Source organism: Heteronotia binoei, chromosome 2, assembly GCF_032191835.1.
Source record: "Heteronotia binoei isolate CCM8104 ecotype False Entrance Well chromosome 2, APGP_CSIRO_Hbin_v1, whole genome shotgun sequence".
In the NCBI taxonomy this organism is placed as follows: Eukaryota; Metazoa; Chordata; class Lepidosauria; order Squamata; family Gekkonidae; genus Heteronotia; species Heteronotia binoei.
In genome coordinates this window covers 36989647-37009407 of record NC_083224.1, presented here as the reverse complement: position 1 = coordinate 37009407, position 19761 = coordinate 36989647, and the positions used below count along the sequence as shown (strand labels likewise).

The window sequence follows — 19761 nt, the reverse complement described above, 5'->3', positions numbered from 1 at the left end:
CTCCCCCTAAAAAAACAGTCCCTCAAAAACCTAAAAAGCCTGGATGAATAGAAAAATCTTAGTCTGCTACCCTAAATTTAAGACTAGGTGCTAGGTGAGTAGAAATAGGGAGGGAATTGCACACTTGGATGCTATCACAGAAAAGGCCTTTTCTGCAAGTGATAATCTGTCTCACTTCTGACAACTAGACACTTGAAGCAGAGCCTTCAAATAAAATCTTAATTTTGGGAAAAATTCATACGAGAGCAGATGGCTCTTCAGGGACCTGGTCCCCAAGTTGTCTACAGCAGCGGCCCCCAACCTTTTTGAGACCAGGGACTGGTTTGTGGAAGACAATTTTTCCACGGACCGGTGGGGGTGCTGGGGTTTTTGCTGCCCCAGGCTGCCCCCATCCCATTTCTGCCCCTCATGGGGGTCTTTAAATGAGGAGTAGGCAAAGATCTCTGCCTCACTCCGTGGCCCGGTTGCTAACAGGCCACGGACCGGGACTGGTCCACGGACCGGGGGTTGGGACCCCTGACCTAGAGCTTCAAAAGTCATAACCAGCCCTTTTAAATTGTGCTAGGAAGCAAACAGGCAGGCTGTGATGTTCTTTTAAAACTATTGGTCCCAATTAATTAGTACTTCTAAGCAACCATACTGTTGCATTTTGGAGTAAGTGTTCCACTTTATGGCTCTCCATGATCTCAGGGCAGATGTTCCTTCTTCATGAGCGACAACACAGGTTTCCTATCTTCCTGTGTAATCTTTGAAAGATCTTGGAGCAATTTAGCAGAGGCTGTTTATAGCCCTTAACAGTCTTAAGGGTGAAGAAGGAGCTCTTGTAGCAGTATTGAAGCAGGCTTGTATCTTCTGTGGTAAGGAGGTCCTCCAAAAGTTGTAAGAGAGGCGTGTCAAGAAAATGGGTAAAGGAGATAAATAAGATCTTCCACTTCTGTGGGTACTAGAGTGAATTAGAATACACAGGTAGCTTGTGCTTGCATGTAACTGAATTAATAGCTTGCTTATGCATGCACACTTTCCCAGAAATACAAGGAAACAGGAATGACTGGTCCATTTTGTCTATACAAATTCAGCTCACATTTCTCTCTGTCCTTCCAGTTAGTTACTTCCAGGCTAACAATAAGCATGAATGTCTGTAGGGAACTTTGCTTACAAACATACCTGAATATCCCTGCTAGATATTTTATCCCTGATAAAAAAAAATTAAAAAGTTGTTTCCATTTAATGTTGATAGCATCAGATATTGTTGTTGTGGAGCTATGACAGAGCTGTTAGGTTTCTGCAAGGAGCCTCCTCTCTGCTTGTGACATGCTGTGGTCTGAATTGCAGAAATTGGTATGTGGAGGAGGCTTTTGCTTTGAATTGACTGAGTCACCTATTGGTGCCTCTGTAACTCTAACATTTTCTTTGATGCCAGTCCTAAAGACAGGTTTGAGATTACAAGAGTCCCAAACATATTCTGGACCAGTGCACAAAATGTGCCTCAGAGACCCTGCTATTAAAGTAATGTTACATTATATAATATTTTCTTCTGCATTTTGGAATAAGTAATTTCCTTGTATTTCTGGGAAAGCGCGCATCTATAAGCAGGCTACTAATTCAATGATATGCAAGCACAAGCTACCTGTTTATTCTGATTCACTTATTGTAAAGCTGAGTATTAGTTTGTTGGGAGGGCTGGAGACAGCTGCCCAGTAGCCAGAATGGCATTCCTGAAGCTTCAAGTGGCTCTGTGCCTGAGGTTTAAGACAGTAAAGCACACTCAACCAATGAGCCTTGCAGGCTGGGGAGGACATAAGGATCTGATTGGACAGCAGAAGCTATTTGGATTTTCACACCAGACAGCTTCTGAACTGACTCTTTGTAGAGCAGCAACTGTCGAAGCCGTTTATCTAAAGTACGGGAACTTGGCATTTCAGCCAAGGAACACTGCCATTTATGACCTGTCCCAAATTTTCATAATCAATGTCTACTGCAATTAAGCAACTGCTGATTTTATAATTAAGCTTTTGACTTACTGAATGTGTGATCTCTTAGGAGCTGGGATGGTTCAGTTGCATTTATGCAGGGCCAGCCCCTTGAGGTAAGGCTTTTTGAAAAGGTCTATAACCCTTGTTCTATTGCTGCTTAATGTTGGAACAAAAACTCGTGAGAGCACAGAATAAAGGACTTCAGTGCAGAATGCTGCCCACCATGTAATGGCTCCCTCTTTACTATACCTTCTGTTAGAGTAACAGGTGTTGCACAGAACATCTGTGACCTGATCCCCATATAAGGGGGCTTATTATCAATGTTATATACAAGCAGCTGCTTTATAGTGTCAGCTCAGTACTCCATCTAGCACAGTGCTGTCCAATCCAAGGTCTCTAACTGGTAGCTTGCTGGCTTATGCATCCTTTTGAAGACCCAGGAAAACATAACAAAAATACCTGCTCTAGGCTTTGTTATCTTATGCTTTTATTTCATGGAATTTTTCTTGTGTTGCTTAACTGATAGCTTTCTTTCTGATATTCTTCCTAGTACATGCTCTGTTTTTAGGGCAAAATAGAATTTGCTAACAATGCTGGGGGTGATGAGTAGTTTGGGACATTTTTCATTATTGCAGAGGAGCTCTTTTTTAAAGGTTGGCAACTCTTCATCTATCCTGACTCAAAGTCATTTTCCATCACCTTAAATTGATCTCTCCCCGCCTCCCCTTAGGTCTCTCTTAATTTCCAATTTTAAACTTTCTTCTGGCTAAAATGAGGGGGATCCATGCCAGGAATTATTAGGAAAGGGGTTGAAAATAAAATGGCCAGTGTTGTTATGCCCTTGTGTAAAGCTTGGTGTGCCCTCATTTGGAATAATGTGTGCAATAATAGTCACTGTATCTCAAAAAAGGACATGGCAGAATAGAAAAAGGTAAAAAAAAAGGGCAACCAAGATGATTGGGGATTGGAGAACCTTTCCTATTAGGTGAGTCTGATACTTTACTTTTTTAGTCTAGTGAGACATCTAAGACTACACATAATGGTGGTTTATAAAATTATGCACAAGATGGAGAAGTGGACAGAGGGAACTTTTTTTTTCCTTTTCCATAATATTAGAACTCAGGGGAACACAATGAAATAGTTGGGAAATGAATTCAGAACAGACTAAGGGAAATAGTTCTTGGATTGGAATTCACTAGTTTGGGGCGGGGGGAGAGGTAGTGATGGCTGCCACAGTTAGTACCTCCATAACCAGAGGCAGAAAACCTCTAAGCACCAGTGTTGGACCTGAGAGACAAGCAGTAGGGGAGGGTTTTGATGTCTTTGTTCTATTTGCTTTCCAGGGCAAGCGTTTGGTTGCTCTCTGAATCAGGATGCTGGACTATTGGGACCACTGGTCTTATCCAGCAGGTTCTTCTTATGTATGAAATTGAGGCTCTAAGACCTGATTCTGAAGCTGCCAGAAGCTCTACCAGTGAGCTGCAGTCCATTTTGTAGCTCGAGATTCAAATAATACGGAGAATAGGGATGGACATTATGGCATACATCTGTGGTTACTAAGATAGAAGAGAATTGGCTTGACTTAGAAGAAAGGCAGCTTTTCAGGCAGAGGGAGCAACATTATAGCTGCAAACTGAGCAGCAACCTAAGAGTACCTTTTTTTCCCTTTAATGCAGCAGGATGATCCGTTAAGTAAATACATATTAATTCTGTTCAAAATGAGAAACAACTTCCACACTAAACCTCTGCTTGGCAGAGAAGGCCACTACTGTTTTCTTGCAAATTGAGGGGATCCAGATTGAATTCTCAAGCATACCCTTGTTATAGCTTCATGATATCTGTCATGAAGGAGAGACTTCCTGTTAAAACTGTACAAAGCAAATGCAAATCCAGATATCTGCAACCACTGCAGAGCTCAAGCTGCTTAGTAGGCATTCTGACAAGATACGAGATTTGAAGGTATATGCATTAGGTTGGAGTCCATGGAAGAGACCATGTGCAAGGAGCGGAGGCAGCTTTCACTGATTTCCCCCCTGCAGTGGGCAGCCCTTTAAACCCCACCTCCCCAATACTGCTCCTTAGGGTCCTATCCTCTGGAAGCAGCATCTGGGGGACATTTCAGGCTGTGGGGGAGGGGGTCACAATGCTGTGCATAAGATTTAGATGGGGCCCAAACCATTTTGTGTGTACCGTATATGTTATAAATATGGATTTTCTCATTACCCCTTATACATGTCTAGAATTCTCAGCAGTAGCACTGGCCTGGCGTAGCATAAGTTGGAAGTCCCTACCAAATTCCATTTCAGAAATCTATTTGTAAGTAGAGAGACTTCCTAGGGCAGAAATAAAGGGAAACTGTTACAAAGCAAGCTGTGAAGGAAAGAAGATAGATATTAAGGACCTCCTAGAATGTTCTTGTTATCCATTAAATCCTCCCAGTTTCTGAAGGCAACAGTAGAACTTTATAACAGCCATTTACAAGCAAGTGGTAGACCACCAGGTTTACACTGCCCTCCCTTCTTCAAATCTCTTGGACTCTTAAAAGGACTTTACTCCTTCAATTTAAGGGAGCTTCTTTCCCTGCTTGCTCTTTTGTACCAGCCTGGCCTCTTCCTTGTAATTGATGCCTGGTTCACTCATGCACAAGAATGAGGCAGCAGAGTCTTAAGGTGGTAAAATTGGCTATTCTTTAGGCTGCTGGAAGGGGAATTCCAGCTGTGAATGAATGCAACTAGGAGATAGGTTGTATCACTTTACTTGGTCTGCCATTCTGGATCTCATTTTTCAGGAAGCTTTTAAAGTTGGGGAATATTCCAAATTGTGATCCTATATCTGCAATCAAAATGGTGAAGTTCATTCTACCACTTCATTCTTCTGGACCAGGTCTCAGGCTCTTGTGTTTCATTCTAGTTGTGGGTAAAAATTCAGAGACCAAATTTTGGTTTTGATAAGCTAGGCCTAATGACAGGCTCAGGGTGTTGTTGGTTTTTTAAAGTTGCTGGGAAAGTATCGTGAGTCATGATCCCAGGTTTTTAAACCAATTAATGCTCACCAGGAGCCAGAACTAGCAGGTCTCCTTTTCTGCCTTAACCCACACCCTTCTATTTCCCAATCCAATGACTGTATCCCCCAAGTCTACTTCTGCAGGTTTGTATTCTGCACATCCAGTGTCTTACTGCTCAAAATGTTACTAGTTTATAGCCCTCATGATTGCAAAGAAAATGTGTGACTATGGAGAGCCAACCTGTTGGACTCCTAGGATGTCAGCCAGTCCTTCCAAGTTGCTTTATATTGTGCCCATCAGTATCGTTACTAGAAGTGCATATGGCATCTCGTTGCTATTCTGGGGAAAGCAGAGTGCCCCTAAGGGCAAGTGCAGTAGTGTGGCTTCATTCCCACCACGCTAGTTTGTCACCCCTTGGTAAGAGTTGGACTGCAGGATCTGCTCGTGAACTGAGTACTTCACAGGCTTTTCTACAACCCTCCTGATAGATTCTTAGGGTTTGATCCAGTGCAGTCATGCAAAATACAGTCAATTTATTTTAAACCATCTTGAGCTCTTCAAGGAAGAAAGGTAGCTAATAAATGAATTTTAAAAATCTGCTGAAATCTGGATACCATTTGATTTCAGCAGCATCCTTCATTAAAGGAAAACAGTCTGGTGGGGATGGGTTGCTCCTCATTTGATTCTGAATTGCCAACTGAAAATTGACTTCTCTTCACGCTGTATAAGGACTGGCTGAAAGTGAGTGCTAAGCCTTGTTTCTCTCAGTTAACCGCATTGACAGTTTATCAGTAGATGCATCTCAGCAGATTTTGTGTTTCTTGTAGTTTAACTGACAAGATAACAACTTTTGCAAGGAAGTGTTTTGCCAACTTTCTAAAGTATTCTAAAGCAATATTTATGTATGAGAACTTGCAGTTAGGTCTTAAATAGTGATCCATTGAGTAGGTACTCTTCACTTACTCCTCTCTATTCTTAAACATCAGCTACTTCTCAGGAATTCACTCTGAAAATGACCAAGGAAATCTGCAGCCAGACATGTTACCTTTGACTCTGGTTTCATCTTACCAAACTCTGGGCAGTGTTATTTCCCTACCTTTTCACTGTACTGGACCAGGTTACTATAGTCTAGTCTGAAGGCGATAGTGAACTATGTTACCCATTGCTGAAATTACCAGTTTTATTCTGTCACTGTTGTACGAATGAGTTACTCAACAATGAAGAGTCTCACTGTAAAATTTCTGTTGCAGCTGTCGAACTTATCCTAGCAGCCAGAGAAATCAAGTCTTCTTTCTGAACAGTGGACATTAATGCTGGCAGTTCTAAAAAATGTGGCTTTCCTACACTCAGCAACATGTAATATTTATTGTAGGGGATGGGCAGGGAATTGTAAGCCATTTTGTTTAAAAATGGAAGGTAGACTCTGGGGTAGAAGAATGTATTTTAGGCTAATGCAAATAGGCTTTCCAAGCCCAATTAAGATGTGAGTGTAATTCAGTGAAGACAAAAATGTAGTCTCCATCCTTCACATGCTGCCTTGTGGTTGATCTGTTTCTTCTGCACTACTTTTCAGTTATGCATTCTTTTTGTTTGGGGGGGGGGGAAGAGTTTGAAGCACAGAATCAGCTGGTAGTGCATGTTTATTTCTCCCCTGCACAAGGCCCCAGGCACTGCTGCCTCTTCCTCATCTGGTCTTACTTTCTAGTTTCATAGCCTGGCTTGTGGGGAGGGGGTGGGGAGAAAGGGCTCTAAGCACACCCATGCAGCGACACTCCTTTCCTACAGATTCTCCCCTGCATGTATCCCCCACCTCTTAACATACAAGGCAAATAGAAATCTGGGAGTCCTGTCTTTGTCTTGTAATGAGTAGTTCCTTTATCTCAAAATACATACTCTAATACATGAGTAAGATAAGTGGAGTGTTAAAATTTGATTGGTTAGAGAAGGGCACTCTCAGGGGTTTCTGCACAGCACGTTACCTCAGAGCTTGCCATAACCCCAACATCTGGAAATGCTTTGCAAGGTGGCATTTTGCTGCACTGGGAGACCAATTGCATATATATACACTATTACCCCGTGTCATTTTGGAGCTCACTAATCACACATTGGCAAATGGAGTGCTGATGGCCCAGCTGTAAGGAAGAGTACGTTTGCAGAAACATATCAGAATGAATGAAGGAAACAGGTTCTGATGCCCAATAGCTGATTGAAAAGGAATTCTGAGAAGAATGAAACTTCAGGGTCTGGCAGGAGAAGATAGAAGGGTTGTTATGGCTACAGGAAGATGATTTTATTTTGGTATTTGCTCAGGGCATCAAAATGCCTGTTTTTTCCAACAGTCAACTCTTTGCATCTAATTTGCTTATAAAGGTTAAAGTGGTCACATGACATTCTTCACTACTTTTTCTATTTCTTATGGAAGGACTAAATATTTTCACAGGGCTAGCCAAAATCACATCAACTATGACCTAAGGTCACTTTTTGTGTTCTTGGTAAAACTGAAGTGGCATTCTTTGGGGATTTCAGAACTCTTACCATTGTGCTTCAACTGTGAAGATGAGGGCTCTTTTAAACATGAGGCTATGAAGGCAAAGAACTTCCCCAGGGGAATGTGTACTTACAGACAGCACCTTGTTTCAGCAGGGTTATGACCTATGCAAAGCACCTCTGGATGCTTATCTAGCATGCCAGAAACTGGAAGTCTGGACAGGTGTTATGCTGCCATTCTGATTCTTCAAAGCTGCTTTGCATGGGCAGTACCCCAGTTGAAACAGATGCCATGCAGATGCTTTTGTCTTGCCAACATGACATTGAAATCAGAGTTCAGTGATGGTAACTATAAATGCAATCTTAAGGCACCTGAACCTTCCATGACTAAGTATGGTATAAGGATTTTACTGGGGGGGGGGGGGGGAGTATGGCGCAAGAAGTCATGCAGGATATTCTACACTTGTGTAGGGTTGTTTGGCTCCACTGAGGGCAACTGCGTGAATGTTTGAGCCCCCCCACTCCACAAAGCCATCTTTGTGGCTAGAGAAAGTGTGCTGTCTGTATATAAAATTTGCTATTTCAAAGACTACACAAAGCCTCCTTTTCACCTTCTACACTGCATCCCTGTCTTACCTAGAGGTTTTTTTCCACACTAGAATCTGGGAACCCATGGGGCCTGCAAGGGTATTCCAAGAGGTCCACTAGTCCTTTATAAGGACAGAGGGTGGAGCCCACCCAATATAAGGCAGAATCTCCCATTTTTTTAAAAAAAAAGACAGGCTGTGCATCTCCAGGGAAAAGGATGGTATCCAGTCTTTGAAGGGTGGGAGAGAACCACATTCACTAGTCACCTAGCTTCCATATCACATCAGAGCAGTAGCCTGAAACTGTGATGTTTGGTTGCCAAGATTCAGTGGCTCAGCTCTAGGGATTCTACTTGACTGAACCACACCAAGCAGCTACAATACCAGTAGTTAAATCAAGTACAAAATCAACTAGCTTTCAACCTAAAGAAGTATGCCACTCAGTATACAGTGGCCTCTATCCCCAACTGTATTGTCATGGAACACTGATTTTTCTGCATTCCTCTGTTCTGGAAGCCCCTTCTGACCTGCATGGATTGGTGTGATGGATGAGTGCATGAGAAATTATGCCTTTCTCTTCTGCAAGCGTGCCTCCATTGATGGGGGAAGGATTTTACTGCTTTTCCCCTCGACAGTAGCAATGACACACATAACTATTCCATCAGCTTCCACAGTCCCAGAAATTATCTTTTCAGGAGTCAGAAGGGGCTTTTAAAAGAGTAATCTACCCCACACACGAAGTCTCCCAAACACTGTTTTGTGCAGGTATAGGTGGCAGTAATAGCCTATGAAGTTTTCAATTGAATATCATTAGTTCAGGTTATGTGAATTTATGGCTGTTTTCAGTCTCTACGAACAGTTCTGAAGTTTTTCCCTCCAGGTTCCTTCTCCCTACTGTTTGTTCAGCTATCCTTACTAGAATTTATTGACTGAATAACTTGTAGTGCAGTCAAATGAGAATGACTAAGACTTGGATCAGGAACTTTTGAGTTATGACACTTTGATAGAGTCAACTGGCCTCTAGGGCCTGACCAATGCACAGTTTATACATTTTACTTAAACTTGACTTGGCTATTGAAGTGCAGCTGCTATCAGTCTGATTAGGAATGCTCAAAGTCCTGCCAGTTCAGTTCATGGCACATTTGACTGTGGTGATCAGACAGCCAGTTAATTAGTGTGCTCTTAAGCAACACATTCATGTATATTTGCAGGAACACATTTACTTGCAGCCATCAGAAGCTAACTCCAAGCTGATGAGTGATCATCTGGGAATCAGGTTCTGCTTTTTTGCTGGGTTAATTTTGCTCTATACCCAACAAAGGGGGGGGGTTGTCTGTGGGGAGTTGGGTACTACTGATTTCATTCTGGGAATGTTCCTGCCTCCCAGAATTACAGAGATGCAGCAAATTTAGCAGGGTCAGAAGAATGAAAAGCCTATCTGATTTCCTTTATTTTCCATCTCAAGCTGCCATCTCTGGCTGCAGGTGTACTTTGTACTTTCTTTTGCAATGCAGAGATGGGCTTTTGTTAGTGCCCATCTTACAGATAATCTCTTGTCACTTCTGCAGCTTCACTATTTTTTGCTAGGATGTATCAGAACCTAGCTCCCAGTTGATTACCAATCAGCTGTGAATTGGCTTCTGACAGACAGCTGCAGACATGTCCAGCAGCTATTCCAATTCCTCCGCACAATCCTAACATATCCACGATTGGCTAATCTGATTGTGAATACCGAACTGCTAGCAGGTTTGCTGAGAAATACACCCCCACCCCTATTTCTAGTTGGCTCCTTCTCTCAATTTCCACAGACACAAGCAGTCATTTGCACCAACACCCCTCCTTTCCTGTCTGTCTGTCCTCAAGGTCCCTTGCATCCCTGGAGCACCATTTCAAGGGAAATTTTGGTCCACCAGGTGGAGGGCAGAGCACTCACATTTCACTGATGGAAATGCTTCTGGCAGTAGAAGTTTTTAGCAGGCTCTAAGCCAGCCACTCCAATGGTGTGAGGATATAAAAGCAACTCCCTATGTTAAATACAGGAACTAGGGTGAGATGACTGACAGTCTAAAGACTAGAATTTCTAGGGTTGGAGTCAATGCACTCATCCATTGTAGCAGTCTGACCTTACCTTTGATTTGTAAAGATACTGTAAAGAAGCAAAAGCTGTATATTGTGCAGACCTGACCAATCCACATGCCAAGATTTTTTTTATCAAAAGCAAAGACAACAGGATCCTGGAAATGCTCACTACTGCACTGAGATGATACCTATGTACCACCTCCTTCGCCAACCAGCAAAATAAATTATTTTGCCTTCAATTTTGTAGCAAATGTTAGCAGGCTGTGTCCTGGCAAATTGAACTGTTTCCAGCACTCATGCCAATACCCCACAGGCAACTCCAGCTGACAATTCAGAGTTGAAATAAATTTCATGACATACTTTATCCTTCCATGATAATTCACAGGCCTGGAAATTCCTTTTTAAACTCTTTTTGGCTCAAGTTTGTTGCTGTAATTGGAATTCCAGAATTTGCTTCCTTCTTGATGTTCAAAAAGCACTTCCATTGATGTTGTGTATCATGTACATTTGATTTAATTAATTAGTTAAGAGCAATTTAATTAAAATATCTTTAATGGCTTGGCAGCCAGCCTAGTAAGAATTAATGTTTTTCTTCTGTTCTCATTTTAGAAATGCACCTCGTCTCCACAGCACACTTACAGCCTGCCAGAGCTCTACAGAACTGAAGACTATTTTCCTATCAAGTACATAGGTAGCAAATATCAAAACCATTAGTTCTGCATTAAATTTATTGATAGCATTTTAGCCAAATCAGTCTAAAGATATTTATAGTGATATACAAAGTAAAAGAATGGAAGAATGGCAGAATTTCGACCATATACACTGACCGAATCATTGTCTCAAGCTAGGAGGGAAAACTTAAATTTAGTATGCTAGCCTATCAAAAAACACAGAACATTCCAATGAAAAGTCCTAGTTTTGAACCACTGAAGGTCTCCTACATTCAGACTTCATGCCTATGACATGTTGTCATGCTTGTCTGTTTGCTCTGTCCTCCGCTGACTTGATTTTAGTGTTCAGTCTAACTCAAATTTATATTTAGCGTTATGTCCAAGGAACCTGAATGACTTGGTATGCATTTTTTTCCACAAATGGGAAACAGAATCCTGGTTTGTGAGGAAGAAGCAAAGTACAGATTATGCACTCTTTCCTTTTACATGGTTACTGAGTTACTGGTCTCCAGTTCCTGTTTTAAACTGAACATGTGTTGGATGTCATGTTTGCTAGCTATTTCTTGGCTTTTTGTTTCTGTTTGACACTTGAGACATGTTTGCACATCAGGAGATGGCATATTTGAGATGACAAGGTTTGATGAACCTTACTTTAAGTAGTTTTCTGATTGCACTGAACAAGCTATGTTCTCACTTTAGATACAACTGCTAAAACTATCGTTTATACAAAGGATGCTTCAGTTGTTTTTGGATGTTTGCAATGCAAAATTCCATTCTGAAAGCAGCTCTCACAAGTGCTGCACAGACAACCCATCCACACACTGACTGAATATGCAAGTGTGCATAAGCACACTGGCCCGAGTTGTCTGTGCTGTGTAAATGCACAGACTAGGTGTCCACAGGTATATTCTGTCTCCATGATCAGCAGTGTTTTGTAAAGCAGCTTCACTGATCACAAGGAGGAAGTGTATGCAAAGACATATCCTCTGTTCCTTCATGTTTGTATTGCACAGTCATCTGAGGGGGGTGCGTGCTTGTGTCTACTGTCCCTCTCAGCATAGTAAGTCAACATGGGTTGTCTACATAGGACTGAAGTGACATTATATTTAAATTCAAATGTAAACAGAGTCCATTTTTTCCACCCATGTCACAGGCATTCAAAGTTCCTATATAATGTAGCTTGAATGGCACAAATAAAATTCTGGAAAGTGTGTTTAGTGTTTTGTATCAGTATGCCATCTAAGTGAAATTAAAATGCATAACATATACAAAGGACTGCTACCACACCACCCCCAAAGATCACACCTCACTTTGAGAATTTGTCCAAAAAAGCTCGGCCACAAAAGTGTAAGATATCTGATACAGCACATGCAGACCATCAAACTGGAGTCCTCTGTATCAAACAGTAGTAAGGCACACATAAATGCTGGTATTATGTATTCCTTTCCTAAATCTGAGCCCCTACAAAATTATGGAAGTCCTTTTATATTTATAGCAAATGTTTCCTTATTCATTTGAACAGAGGCAATTGATGTGCATGTGCTTTCTTGCATGCACAAATCTGCTGTCCTGATTAAGTGAATTAGTATTAATCCTATATATGCCTAGAAGAACAGCTATGCGCAGACAACTGTCAGTGTAGATAATGAGATTCCAAGAACTTAGAGCCTGTATCTCACTTCAGACTTTCCAAGTTGATTTTGCTTACAGCAGCCAGTGGACTGCCTGGAACACAACTATACATGTTGCCAGTATTACTGATAATCAGAAATGCAGATACAGTAGCTACTTACATTAAAATGAACCTAACTGAATTAAAGACGGAATCAAACAAACATACATTGGTTGCCCTATACCAGGAGCGGCCAACGGTAGCTCTCCAGACTTTTTTTGCCTATAACACCCATCAGCCCCAGCCAGCATGGGAGTTGTAGGCAAAAAACATCTGGAGAGCTACCGCTGGCCACCCCTGCCCTATACTGTAGGTTAATTACTAACTCTGTAGTCCAACAAAAGGTTTCCCTGAACATACAAAAGCCTTTTAAAAATTTAGCGCTGCAATGCAAAGTGGCTGCAGTTTGAAGGCAAGTAAATGGTAGGCAGTAGAACATGCTAAAAATTTAGATCCAATGCAAACTCTCACGAAAAGTATATAATACTGTTCTCAGAGTAGTAGCAGCCACCCGAATTGTACAAGTTTTTATGAAAATGCTTGCACATAAATATCAGATTCTAAAAATCAGAGCCCACATGAGACAGTGACAAAACATAACTGTGCCATTATGAGACACCAATACAAGAAAATTCAAATACTTTGGCTGGGAAAGAAAGGGGCCTGAACGATGGGGGTTGGGTTTATCTGGTGGTATTTAGTTCCTTACAGCCTTCATCTCCTTCCATGTGCATGTTATCAATTGCCAAGGAAAAGCAAGCAACATCTGAGCTGTAGTTTATCGATTCTGTTCTAACATTTTGTACCTCCCAAGTTTGTACCAAAAAAACTTTTCATATTTGAAGCTGACACTTACCTTCTTTGCAAAAGCAGCATTAGCAAAACCTTATATATTGCTATGGGGATTTTCCTGGCAATGCATATAAATATATCATCTTCCCCAAATCATAACCACCCATCATTTCTTTGTCATTACTAGAACAAAAGATGAATCTTTTGACTCCAAAATATCCTAACACAATGAACCAAAATTGGAGATATTTCAAAGATTTCCTCTAGAAGAATTAAGTCTCATTGTTCAGTAGCTAGCCAACTTTTAAAAGTTTGTCTACAAAGGCAAAAATGAGAGACTGGCTCCCCCCCCCCACACACACACACATTTAATTGTGTCACATAGGAAACCTAGTTATAGGGGGAGAACATAAATCAGCAGTACTCTTCTGTCCCTAGTAGAAAGTGCTTCATGCTTTCATGTCTTTTTTTAACATTTTACTGATAAATGCATGAACGGTTTTAGAAACCCAAGGCGTCCTAACAGCCTCCTAAGTTACTAAGTGTACTACAGCCTGTTCCCACACCATACACAAATACTGCATCTGCCTGATATACTCAAAGCAGTACCACCTTGAAGCTATCACACTATACATTCAGAACCCTATAGTTAAAACTCATCTCACAGATTAAAGTGCTTTAAGCAAGCTTTAATGACACCCTACTTGCAGTAAGTGCCAAAGAAAGGCCAATATGATGCACTCAAAGTACTTTGAAGTCCAGCTGATTTTAACAGGCGAGCAAATAAGCACAGATGTAACTTTCCCACTGAATACAATGGAGCTTTAAAAGGGCTGGATGGTGTCCTAAATTTATTCATCAGTTAATTTCCATAGCCTTGCACATTTCCTTCCTATCTATTTACGTTAGTTACAGTTTCATATTGACAGACTGATCAGCATTAGGGTGCTTCAGTAGATTTTTTTTCATTTTCTTACAAATGCATCAACAAAGAACCAGAACTAAAATCATTCCTATGTTTTGCCTTTCAACAAAAAACAGCTTAACAAAATACATTTTAAAAAAAAAAAAACAACCAGGAAAGCAGACCATGTAATAAAGCAAATGTTTACATTAAGCACAATACAGCAATTTATTTAGATGCTTAAATGAATACAAAGGGGAAATAAAGATCACAAAATTATCCATACTACAACAATGTGTCATATATTAGATGGTATAAATGAATACAACACCATGTTGGTGTTAACTAAAGATAAAACTAAATATCCAAAAATGCAGCACTCATTTCCGTATGCTGCTTTAACACAGTACACTTTTATACAGATCTAAAAGGTGTCAAAATTAGTAGCTGCAAACTTGTTTCTTGCATGTGATTTTTTTTAGCTTAAAAGATTTCAGAAAATGGCTCTGAAATTCAGTCATCAGTTGTAATGTCAAGGATATTCAAGAACAAGAAAATTCTATAATACAATAGAGTCCAGATATACTTTTATGTTGCTGGCCTCTGTTTTGAGATTGTACAAGGTTATGTGCAAAAACTAAGTCTGTCAAAAGTCATACTATGCAGTTTCAAGCTTTTTGCTAGGTAAACTAGATACAGCATTTATTACACAGCAGGGCAACACTAAAAAAAAAAAAGAACCAAATCTATGATGGGTACACAAGAACAATAGCATAAGCATCACTTGAATAGGTCTAAAAGACTGTACAAATATACATTTCAACTATTCAGAATGATACATGAAAAAAAACAATTTTCCCAGAGTCTACTATACACATTGAACTGGTAGCTCTTATGTTGGCCCTATAACTACCATGTGAAAAAGGGTAATGTTTAAAAAGACATACAGCCGAACATATACAGAGTGAAATAAATGCTGAAAATGCCGATAAAATAAACCTTTACTTTTCTTCAGTGAGCAACCGGGAGCCACCAGCGTATCCATTTTCACATTAAGTTACTGTGCTCATCACAGCAGATACTCTCAAGTGGGAATTGCCAACAGGATACTTTGAAATAAGAACTGGAATTGGTATGGCCACCTCACAGCTCCTAGCCAGGATGACCTTGCACTTAGAAGGCAGTACCAGTAACAATGAACTTCAGCAGTCCTGTAATGAAAATGTTTAGACAGTTGTCAAGTGGAGGATAACAGAGGCTAGGGAGTTGAACAGCTTATGCTTGCTGGCTACTCAGCTCTACCCCAGTTAGGCCGCTATGCATTGATTCTGTAACCCCATCAGTCACACTGTCAAACTGATCTCCATCTTCACTGTCAATTGTGCTATTCTGCCACTCCATTTGCTGATTTGACAGGCTCTCTTCCATTTCCGTTGCATTTTTCCACTGTGACTGGTCCTTAGACCAAAACTCATCTACTTTTCCATAGGAACTATTCTTCCACTTTGTCTGTTCTTCATCACTCTCAGAGGCAACACCTTTAGTTTCTGCAACAGGTTTACTGTTATTAACATCTTCACTTTGGGACGATTCATCTGTCCAAGTTTCCGGTTTCACTTCAGATGTATTATCTTCGAAGTCAGATGGTTGCTGAGAACCAGGTCCACTATCAGATGGTGATGCTTCATCTTTCCATTCAATAGCATCATCCTGATCTACTTGGTCACCTTCACTGTCAGAGCCATCAGCTACCAGTTTTGTTGGTTCTGTATTACAAGTGTCTTTATGTTTTGGGTCTCCTTCCTCTTCTTTTTGGTCTGTTTTTTCTGGAGACACTAAGATGGCTTCCTCAGTTGTCACCTCCTTAGGTATGCTTTCACCTGGGTTCTCATTTATGCTATTAACAGAGGCTTTATGACCAGAATTAGACATGGATTCTGCAAATGGACTATTGCTTTCATTGAATTCCTCTTCTATATTCTCAAAACTGTCTGAGGAACTTTCATTATCTTTATCTAAGTTTATTTTTTTATCAACAGTTTTGCTAGCATTGACTCTAGAATTCTCTTCATCATGGTTTTCAAAAAGCCACTCAGCATCAAAATCCATTTCATGTTTAACCTTATTTAACTCTTTCATGTTGAATCCTAGCAGGACTCCCAGTTTATATCTTTCACAATCTCGAACACATTTCTTCCTTTTGTTGCTGAAGTGTGAAGCAATGTCAGATTTCCAAAGCCAAAGACTGGCAGCTAACTTTTCGATCTCCCTCCTACTGGGGTAGGGTTGCTTATTGAAATACTTTGTGAGAAATGTTTTTCTGGCTTCATAGGAATCATCCTCATGACCCTTGGGATCTAAAGCTAAAACTACAGGTTCTTCAGGCTTCTCCTCAAAGACAGAAGGGGAATCATCATCATCCATTTTCCTTTTCTTCATTAAAGAAAATTCCATGTGTTCATAAGTACGTTTTACAGGTCCGGCACTGGGAGACTGATTTAGCCGAGAGGGCACATTAGATTTGTCTTGACCATTTTGGGTCTTCCCAACACCTCTACAATGGACAAGGTGCAGTGTTATAGTCGAGGCAGTCATATTACTAGTATACACTCCAAGACAATGAATACATTTGTATGTGAGCTTTTTCTCTACTGGATGAACTGTTTGAATAACTTGATGCCTCTCTCTTAAGTGATGTGCTAGCGCATCAGAGATGGGTCCTTTTAAGATTGAAAAGCACAAGGGACAGAGTGTTTTCCCTACATCTTTTTTATAGGGAACTGCAGCTTGAGGAGAACTTTTTACGGGTATATCTGCTTTCTCTTGAATTTTTGGCTGTGGTTTTGGAGGAACTGGAGGTGTATTTTGAGCATGGTAAGCTACCGATTCAGCAGGTGCATCTCTCAAGTTGTAAGTTGTTACAAGTAAATGTATATTGGTATGACTACCTTGCTGCAATGTCAGATCAAAGGTTAAAGTGGAATCTGTTTTAGGTCCCATTTCTTCATCAACATGAACCATTCGCATATGAGCAGCCATCTTTTCAACATCATTGAAAGTTGAACGGCAGTAGGGACAAGACAGACCATGGATCAACATGTGGTTAAGCAATGTGTCAGTAGGCAAGTAGCGATTACAATATAAACATTTGCTAGTGAAATTGTGTATTTTCATTATGTAGTTAGCAACTGCAGGCACCTTTTCAGCCTTGTGCTCTTTTTCAAAATGAACACTGTACACATTTTCTGGGAACAGCTCATTACAGATTGTACAAATTTTCCATTTCTGAGTTGATGAAGTGTTGACAGGAGAGGCACCTGTAGCACCAGCTCCAAGAGGCTTGGGTGTGGACTGGCCTAGCACTCTGGATGCTGCCTGAGACTGAGCTAATGATGTTGGTTTCAGTGATCCCGATGAAAGCGAAGATGAGTTGGCAGACTGAAGAGAGAATCTTGCTGAAGCCTGTGATCTTGGTTCCCCTCCAAGGGGGTACGGTCTTCCATTTCCGCTTGGAGAATACTGCTTCATTGACTGAGACTGCTGGGACAAGGAAACCGGAGAGCTACCAGTTAAACTTAGCCTTCCCCCTGTGTGACCAACATAACCTGGTGGTACTGATTTTACTCCATAGTTGTTTTGCTGTAAGTGAACATTGGACATCATATTAACTCCTCCAGAATTTAATGTAGGCTTTGGTATATTCAGTCGATTCATCATCTGCTGTGATGGAAGAGACCGGACATTTCCAGGGGATAATGGCCCCATCCTTTGAGGAAGTCCCAGAGGCTTCTTATCCTGTGGTTTTGGAGCAATTAGCATCAAAGGTTTGGATCTTGGGACCACCACATTTGTATGACCTATCATTGCTGTTACCTGATATCCTATACGCTCGTGGTCTTCAATAACATGCTGTACTAAAGCTTCATATGACTTCGGCATAAAAAGGCATCGTTTGCAGTGAATCATACCCTCTTCTCGGGTACCAGAACTTAAGGACACTGCCCCATTGAGTGATTTCTCACTTGCCTTTGCTATATAAGGTGCAGCAACATGCTGAAAATGTTCCCTGTAAATGTGCTTTCTAACTATTTCGTAGAGAGGATCTCGGTAAGTGCACTTCTTACAGTAATAAACAGCTTGTTCTACACTGTCAGCCTGCTTAGGTTTAAGGCTATCATGCTTGTTTTTATCTTTAAAAGTGCTGATGCCTCCACTTGATGTATTGGCATTTGGAGCATGAAATATTTTAATGTGCGTTTCCAAAGTCTTTTTGTCTGCATTGAAAGTACAGTAGGGACAATTAAGAAGAATCCTGTTTTCAAAGTCTTCATTATGAACATTCCGGAAGTGACTTTTGTAAGCTGAAAAGAACTTTGAGGAAAAGGGACATGCGCTGCAGCAAAAGGGTTTTGTCCGGTAATCCTTAAAAACAAACAAAAAACACCTTTAAGTATTGCAAAAAAATTATGGTTCAAGGAAACATAATGCATAACTGTTGTATTTCTTAGCAAGGTAAGTATTATTCAGATATGTTTGGAAGAATCTATCAACTTCTTAAAGTGATTTCATGGTTGCAGAAAAGAACAACAGTCTAGCAGCACTTTAAAGTCTAATAAAATTTGTGGCAGGATATGAGGTTTTGTGAGTCAAGTGATCAGTGACTCACAAAAGCTCATAACCTGCCACCAGTTTTGTTAGTCTTTAGGAGCTACCAGACTTGCTCTTTTCTACTGCTAAAGACAGATTAACATGGCTACTCATCTTGATCTGATTTCATGGTTGTAATACTTTATTCCAATGTGCATCAAAACTTTTCACAAAATAAAATGATCTCAAATTATTTTAAGTCTTAGCAATTATTTTGCACATTAAACCAATTGGCTTAAAAGACTAGCTAGAGGTACATAAGATATTACAGTGGCTTTCCAATTATATTTTATACAAAGCAGAAAGGACTTAAATTATGTATTTATAAAAATTTAACTCAGACCCATAGAGTTGAAAGGTACCTCCAGGGTCATCTAGTCCACCCCCCTACACAATGCAGGAACTTCACAAATACCCCTCCCCACACCCCCTTCCTGACCTCATAATCTGCCTAATTCACAGACTCACCATTGCTGTCAGATGGCCATCTAGCCTCTCTTTAAAAATGGAGCCCACCTCCTCCTGAGGAAGCATGTTCCACTGAGGAACTGCTGTCAGGAAATTCTTTAAATTCTCGATGGATTTAATATTGATACATGACAAATGGCCCATTCTTCATTCATCACATAAAATGAAATTGTCAGGCCTTGCCTTTAATCACTTTAGGTAAGTTCTTAAAGTCACAGTGGCACTCAAGTAAATACAAGAAGTTATGAATGTTATTTATAGCTGTGAAAAATAAACAAAGCTCTTGATTTTCTAATAGGACTACAGTGCGGCATACCCTAAATAAGTATTTTGGTTGCATAAACTGTCCAAACTGTTTTTGGAAATGACAGAAAATTACTCCTGGCTGACCGTGGTGATATGAACTTTACAGAAGAATGCATCCTTCTACTGCTGAGTGATTTCCAGTGACAGAATACATAAGTTAAAGTATACATT

At 40.5% G+C, this 19761-nt stretch overlaps 2 protein-coding genes across 8 annotated transcripts in view; one reads left to right on the top strand and one right to left on the bottom strand.

Moving 5' to 3' along the window:
• Nucleotides 1-12012, top strand: part of BCAS4 (breast carcinoma amplified sequence 4) — an 82465-nt gene extending 70453 nt beyond the window's left edge. The window contains exon 5 of the mRNA XM_060233236.1: nucleotides 10740-12012. Within this exon, the coding sequence (XP_060089219.1) occupies nucleotides 10740-10844 (105 nt within the window). The 3' untranslated portion in view covers nucleotides 10845-12012. The remainder of the gene's footprint in view (nucleotides 1-10739) is intronic.
• A 2360-nt stretch (nucleotides 12013-14372) lies between these two features.
• Nucleotides 14373-19761, bottom strand: part of ADNP (activity dependent neuroprotector homeobox) — a 46090-nt gene continuing 40701 nt past the window's right edge. For all 7 annotated transcript variants that reach the window (XM_060230793.1, XM_060230789.1, XM_060230791.1 and 4 more), the window contains one exon: nucleotides 14373-18591. In XM_060230793.1, the coding sequence (XP_060086776.1) occupies nucleotides 15445-18591 (3147 nt within the window). In that variant the 3' untranslated portion in view covers nucleotides 14373-15444. The remainder of the gene's footprint in view (nucleotides 18592-19761) is intronic.